The sequence below is a fragment of the Hibiscus syriacus genome, unplaced genomic scaffold, assembly GCF_006381635.1.
Source record: "Hibiscus syriacus cultivar Baekdansim isolate YM2019G1 unplaced genomic scaffold, ASM638163v2 tig00110377_pilon, whole genome shotgun sequence".
In the NCBI taxonomy this organism is placed as follows: Eukaryota; Viridiplantae; Streptophyta; class Magnoliopsida; order Malvales; family Malvaceae; genus Hibiscus; species Hibiscus syriacus.
Window position 1 is genome coordinate 3061780 of NW_024062711.1, and position 7507 is coordinate 3069286.

General features: G+C 35.0%; 1 protein-coding gene across 1 annotated transcript; it reads left to right on the forward strand.

Annotated features, from left to right (window-relative positions):
• The first annotated feature begins 380 nt into the window (after positions 1 to 380).
• On the forward strand, positions 381 to 1895 carry LOC120121608 (SKP1-like protein 1B). The gene is made up of 2 exons (XM_039140929.1): positions 381 to 774; positions 1491 to 1895. The coding sequence occupies exons 1-2, from the start codon at positions 478 to 480 to the stop codon at positions 1662 to 1664; spliced, it is 471 nt and encodes a 156-aa protein (XP_038996860.1). The 5' UTR covers positions 381 to 477; the 3' UTR covers positions 1665 to 1895.
• Positions 1896 to 7507: the final 5612 nt, after the last annotated feature.

Sequence of the window (7507 nt, forward strand, 5' to 3'; positions counted from 1 at the left end):
ATATTAACTTTTGCTAATATGAAGAGGGTGAAAGGAAAAATTATATAAATATATATAAAAAAGTTTTTTCAATTAATAATTACATATTTTAATTATTGTATTTAAAAAAAATTTCTTATTATAATATTAATATTTTTTAATTAAATTAATAATTTATTAACAGGTGGTTTTAGAAAATAGACGATAGAAAGTTGTAATCTCAAATTTTGTACAAAACGTAAATACTAGCATAGCGTTCCCTTTGAATCACACATGTCAACGTTTAGATGGTTTGATGAGAATTTGAAACAACACCCGTGATGCCACGTCTCTAATCCCAACCGCTCCATAAAGAGACCGACCCTTCCCAATAACACCCCCAACTCGCGCTCTATAAAAATCCCTAATTTCTTGGCCCAGAAAAATATAAGAAGAAGAAGAAAAAGGCCCAGATTAGCCGATCCCTCTTTCTTATCTTTCGAGAAATCGATAGCAAAAATGTCTTCGTCAGGGAGGAAGATTACTCTGAAGAGCTCGGACGGCGAATCGTTCGAGGTTGACGAAGCGGTGGCGCTGGAATCGCAGACGATAAAGCACATGATCGAGGACGATTGTGCTGATAACGGGATACCGTTGCCTAATGTTACGAGTAAGATCCTAGCGAAGGTGATCGAATACTGCAAAAAGCACGTCGAGGCTCCTAAGACCGACGATCGATCCGCCGAGGATGAACTTAAGAGTTGGGATGCTGACTTTGTCAGAGTCGATCAAGCCACTCTTTTCGATCTCATTCTGGTAAGCCCCTTTTTCTCTCTATCTCTTTTCCCTTGTTTTCTATTTCTTTGTTTATATCTCTATATCTTTTATGTTTCAATAATTTGCTAATGTTGTGTTGATTACTAGGTTAGGGTTTTAGAATTTAGGGGAACGAATTAAGAATATGATTTATTTTGGCCATATAATAATTGTGACCATTGCAGGATATGATATGGTTGGGGATTTAACTGGCTGTGAAGACAATTACGTTTCGATTTGTCTACTTTTGGTGATTTGTTGGTGCTTTAATTTTGCTAATGAATTAGAATATGTCATATTCTATGTGGTCGTAGATATGCCATAAATTTGAAAACAAGCCATTGTAGCGTATTTAGTATTACTAAGGATATAGAAAAAGCTGTGCTTCTATTTATCATGTTTTATCTTGGTTCTCACAACCGTTTGATGGTCTTGTTACACTGTAGAAGCAGAAGCCTAATCTTTAATTTTCATTGGACGAAAAGGTTTGAATCCTTATCAGTTCCTGGTTTAACAAATAACAAAAAGCATGTAACCCAGCATGAAAATTGATACTTCAATATTGTGTTCGAGGTTGTTCATATGTTTGCACTTACCAATAAGAACTGCAAACCCTATGATCAATTGTAGAATTGTTCAGTAATTGTTACTCTTGACTTATTTCATTGGTCATTTTTTTTAATATTACAGTGATCTTTGTAATATAAAATTTGCAGGCTGCTAACTATTTGAACATCAAGGGTTTGCTGGATCTTACTTGTCAAACTGTTGCTGACATGATCAAGGGAAAGACCCCGGAAGAGATCAGGAAGACTTTTAACATCAAGAATGACTTCACCCCTGAAGAGGAGGAAGAGGTTCGTAGGGAGAATCAGTGGGCATTTGAATGAAGTTTCGGCTATGGCCGTTCAATTGCATCAAACTTATATAAAATGTAGTTTCTTGCTCTGACTTTTCACCTGTTTTTTCATATATTATGTGAGCTGTTTAAACTCTACTAGTGTCGTCTATGTTCCTACCTGTCTTCAAACTTTGTCAAATCAGTCTGCTGTATCAAGTGATGTTGTTTAGTCATCGTTTCTGATATGAATGAGAATGGTTTGTCTAAATTGTGTTTGTCATCTTCAATATCCAGGTGTTACTATCCATGTTGAAAATAGAATAATTAAATCAAATCGAATTTTATAAATGAAATTGTATGTTGAAACAATCTTAATGTGTGATATTGGTATTTATACCAATATCAACAGGGAAATAAAGTTTTTGAGTCGATGAGTTGTCAAGACCTTTGGCAGACTTGTAAGAGAAGCTGTTGAGGTTTGTGAAAAGTGGGGACATTGAGATTGATAGCATTTGTTTGAACCAATGGAGAATGCATTATTTCAAGTAAATCCATTGTAGGAAGAAATTCATAAATCCCGATGAATGACATTTCACAGCCAGCAAACTAGCTTTCAGCAAGCTCAGCATCCCTTTGCTCCACACTCCCCCTTCATTGTTCACCTACTTTCAAATGATGAACAATGTCTTTCAAATCTACAAGATTACATCCAGCAACTCTATCTATACCCCTATCCTTCATTAACTGTTTTACTCTGGCAACATCCTCCCACTACCCTGCCACTGCGTAAACATTCAACAATAACTGATAATATGAGTTTTTAGGCTCTTTGTCAATCATAGATGCTGCTATTCTTTCCCCAATACTCACACCTCTCCTAAAACGACTTGAGATGAGCAAGTTAGCAAAGAGCACAGAATCAGACGATACATCCTCAGCAATATTTGACATTTGCCTTGGGATCTCCTCTGCCACTTGAGAAAGTTCGGCACCAACATAAAGATTTGCCAGGCACCAATAATGACCAAAGTTTGGCTGAAATAATTTCTGCCCTCTGTTACCAACCCTGCATGAGCACAAGCACTCAGGACGCCAACAAAGAGATTTCATCAGGAGAAATACCTGCTTCTCCTCTAACCGTACATCCATCCGCGAATAATTTTAGTCCATCTTTTGGATTCCCATGAATGCAGTGCCCCAAAATCATTGCATTCCAGCAAACTCGGTTCCTATTTGTGATCTTATCGAACATTCTACGAGCTAATCCTATTTTCTGGCAGTTACAATACAAATTAACCAAAGCCGTATCAATTATTATATTCAACTTCATGTCATCCTTGATTAAAAATCCATGAACTGATCTCCCTTACTTTAATCTAGCCGACTTAGAACAGGCACTAAGCACACTAGCCACAGTCTTCTCATTCCCTATAAATCCAAGTTCCACCATTTGTCTAAACAACTTCGATGCGCACCCCGGATTCCCGGCTTTTAAATACACCCTTTAATCATAATATTCCAAGAAATCACATTCTTTTCGGGCATTCTATCGAACAGGTTGCGAGCCACACCCAAATTCCAAACTTTAACACAGGCATCAATAAAAGAGTTCCATGAGGCAATATCCTTTTGAGCCATTTCAAGAAACACTTTCTTAGCAAACTCAAGAATCCCACAACAACCATACATATGAATCAAACAGTTCTGTACCGGCAAATTATCGACTACCCCAAATTTAATTGCCTGCCGTGACACTTTCGGGCGGTTTTAGAACAACCTGTTTTTGAACAAGAGCTTAAAAGTGGCACAAAAGTATAACTTTTGGGAATGAAGCATCCGTGAGTCCGCAGCTGAAAATAAAGAACCACAACTTGATGGGGCAAAGAACTAAAACAGTAAGCTTTGATAACAGAATTAACACGGAAAGTATCAGGATCCTCAATGCACCGAAAATTGAAACAATGAAATCAATGTTAAATCGAAACAATGAAATCAATGTTGCCGACCTTTGAAGAATACATCAAAACCCCGTCTACCCAAGAGGGGTTTTGGAAGAGACCCGATGTAATCAAGTGAGCCTGGATTTGAAACAATTTCTTTATATCTTGACACGAATCGAAAGGGTTTTTGGGCGAGGAAAAGTGCTTACTTTGGACGCAGTAGAATAAAATAGCGATGAAAATTGGTGGTTGGATTTCGATGAAGAGAAGATGAGAGTTGGGTTAGCGAATACGGTGTATCTGAAACGAAGGAGTTCACGAATGGACGTTCTTGCCATTCATTTGGTATTAAGTTTTGATGCTTTCTGCTCCAATTCAATTCGATTGCCACCATTGAAGCATGTTACAGAAGGTCATAAGGAGAATCCCGTAGCAGAGAAAAGCGCGAGAGATATCACACATGGTTGCTCCTGGTTAGCAAATAGCTTAATTAGAAAACAAGGGCACAAACTACACCGTATTTCTCAAATAGTTGTTATAATTTTTATTTTGATTTATTCATATGTTTAATGTTATAAATATTATCATTTGAGATGCTTTAGTTGTAATAATTGTTAAATTCTACTATTAAAGAATACGTGTCCAATTCATGTATAGTTTGAAAATGTATTGTTTGAACGATGTTTTTTATTCAAAGTATTTAAAAGTTTGATGTAAGGATTTATAAAGAAAAATGATGCCCATTTATACTCAAAATTGAAGCAAAATATCAAATAATAAATCACATGTTGATTTCAAAAATTATAGCCTTTTAACAAGTGTCAAGATCAATTGGTTGATTTGAGAAGGTAATGTAATTGGTTCAACTTTGTCTTATCTTTTTTTGGTTTTCATTATTAATCCTTGGTCTTTGTGAATGTTTTTTAGATGTCCTACTATTCTAGCATGATCTTCAAATAACAGGTGGACATGATGGCACAACTAATACATTCCACTGCTAGACTTCTTAGAGAGCATTTCTGTTCAAGTTCTCAGAATCTTCTATTTGTTCAATTTTCATAGACTCCTTTTAACGGAGATAGTGTAGAAATATCAATCTAAAAATAGAATTCTCGAGTGCTTTTATGTAGTAAACAAAAACATATGTTTCTTAACTCCTTTAGTCCGCATTCCATCTGAAGTCATTCTTTAAATCAAACTTTTGTCCGTATCACATTATTTAAATTATACTTCATTAAATTTGATGTTTTTATCCTTGCTTCAATTTTACTTGAAGATTCATCTTGACACAAAGTGACTAGTGTCATGATCTGAATGTAATCTACATAAAGTTAGAGCTCTCGACATGACCCATACTTTAGCGGAATACCTCTAATTAGAGGATTCAAATGTCATAATCTTCTACTTGACAACATGAATGAAACTTCATAAAGCTTGGACATTACCTCTATAACTACTTCAGACATTACCTCTGAAGATTATCAACTTATTATTTTTAGCGAAGTGCCCTTAACAATATTAAAATTAGTTTGCATTAATATCACATTATTACCCTAATTTTTCGATTTTTCAATTTCTTAAGCTCAACAAGAAGAATTTGTTGTAGTTTGAGTATCATTGAAAGTCGTGAAATTTCATTTTTAGAGCTCAATTTCCAAGTAACTAATCAAAGTCAAATTCATTTATTCCACCATTCCATTTGTAAAAATTGTAGATCGTCACCAAACTTACTCAACATATACATAAACAAATTGGTCTTACAATGTTATACACTAAAGATGCCCCATCCTATTCACTTCCGAACTTGCTTAAGCATCGGATGTTTTCATTGTGTAAGGGAAACATTACCTTTGTTTCTTTGGGTAAAAGGTATGATGATAAGTCAAATGGTAAATAAATCTTATTTTTCAAGGAATTTGATCTCGTCACATATCAAAAGGCTATAACCTCGATTCTTAAATATGCATTTCATTATATTTTATATTCACTGAAATTCAAAAATGCTTCATTACTCATATTTCTTAATGATAAAAAATGTTCATATATAAAAAGACAAACTCAAACTAGACATATAATTCTTTAGGTGACACAATATCTTGATAAGTTGGTGATGATCTCTTCTTTGGTTCATCCCAGGATTCCCCATTCAATTTGCACCCCATTTTTCGATTAATTCTTGAGTTATCACTCTACTAGCAACAAACTTTTCTATTGCTTCCATGAGTGATATACATTTTCTAGTAGGCTGATCAGATGCCCCTATGTCAAAGTCACATGTGCTATTTGGATCATAGCTAGGCAAACATGGTAGTCAATACTCTCAAAGGTTTTTGAGTGACATATCGACCTTTGATCAAATGTAGAAGTAACTCTAAGATAGGCACTTGAAACATCTTGAGGTTCGTGTTTGCCCAAGACAATTTCTGTGGTGGATGTTGGCAAATAGTCATTGTTTCTTCCGTTTTGTCTCTTCTATGTTGTTTAATATGTGACTTTTCGTGTGATTGATCTTCAACATATGAGTCATGATGGGATGACTCTTGGTCTCAAATTCTATAACTCCATGATCCAAGAGGTTTTGGATCTGACACTTAAAGTTTATACATTTCTCGATGGAGTGTCCTTAAATTTCAGCATGGTATTCACAATTAGACTTTTCATCATACCATCTTAGATATGGGGAAGACAATGGTTTAACATATTTTGGTGCAATCAATCGTCCTTCGAGCAACTTATAATATACCTCATAGCATCGTAATAAATGAATTGGATCAGATTGGGGACCTTTGGATTCCAACTTTCCATTGTCTTCATCAGTTCCCTTATGAGAATCTAATAACACGTCATGTTGTGGTGAATGAGGCTTTGATGACTGATTTTGTAGTGATGAGTCATGATTGGTGTGTTGTAAAAGATTAAGGGATTGATTCACGAGAGTCTAGTACTCCACTTTTTCTATATTCTTGGGTTCTTCAATTGATGTTGAGCTTTTGGGGAACACATATTTTCCATTTTTGAAACATAGTAATATATCTACGATGAGATTTTGAACCCTTTGCCTTATGATCCCACAATTCTCTATAGTGTGACTGAAATAACTATAATGGTATTCCTATGAATTTTTTATACCTTGCCAGTCTGGCCATAAATAACTGTTAGGCCTTGGCGGGATTGACGTCAAAATGTGATTCTGGAATAGATGGGGTAACAACTTAGAGTATGACCCCAGTATTGGGACAATTTGTGTCTTCTTCTTCTTTCTCTTAACCTTCTTAGCTGTTGTCTTGGCTTCTTCCATGCCTTTTTTTCTTTGAGTAAGTTGTGCCATTGTCTTCTATTATTGCTATAGCATTCTCTGGGACTGATATTGATTTATGTCTCAGGATGTTTTGCTCTTCAACGATTTCTTGAGCATTTAATGAATCCTCATTAACTATCAAATTGGGATTCTGACTTATTCCCAAATCCTTCTATTCTTTTTTCAGATTCTATCCCTCGACTTGTGTAGTCATCACGCTCATTACTTTGAAGATTTGCCCCATTGATTCATCTTGTAACCTTTTTAATTGATCGCTTATTTCTCGTTGAGTTCTAGCTAAATATTCTTGAAGCCTTTCTATTTTATTGATATGCAATATTATCTCGTTCATGGGATCCATGTGATATTACTGAAATAAAACCTTTCACAAATTACTCACAACATTTTCATGATAAATACAAGTAAAATAATTAACATGATTCATAAATTAAAATGCAAATATGTAAGATGAAAAAGACGAGGTGTTGAATCCAAAAGTGTCTGTCATAATAATAACCTTCATTGGGACAAAAGTGGTATTATAAAGAGACAAAAAAACATTTAAAGGTACACTTAAGCTATATTCTATGAACTCAAGACACCTTCTCGTAGGTTAACAAGTCTTCATGCTTCACTGGTCACTAGCTGGATGTC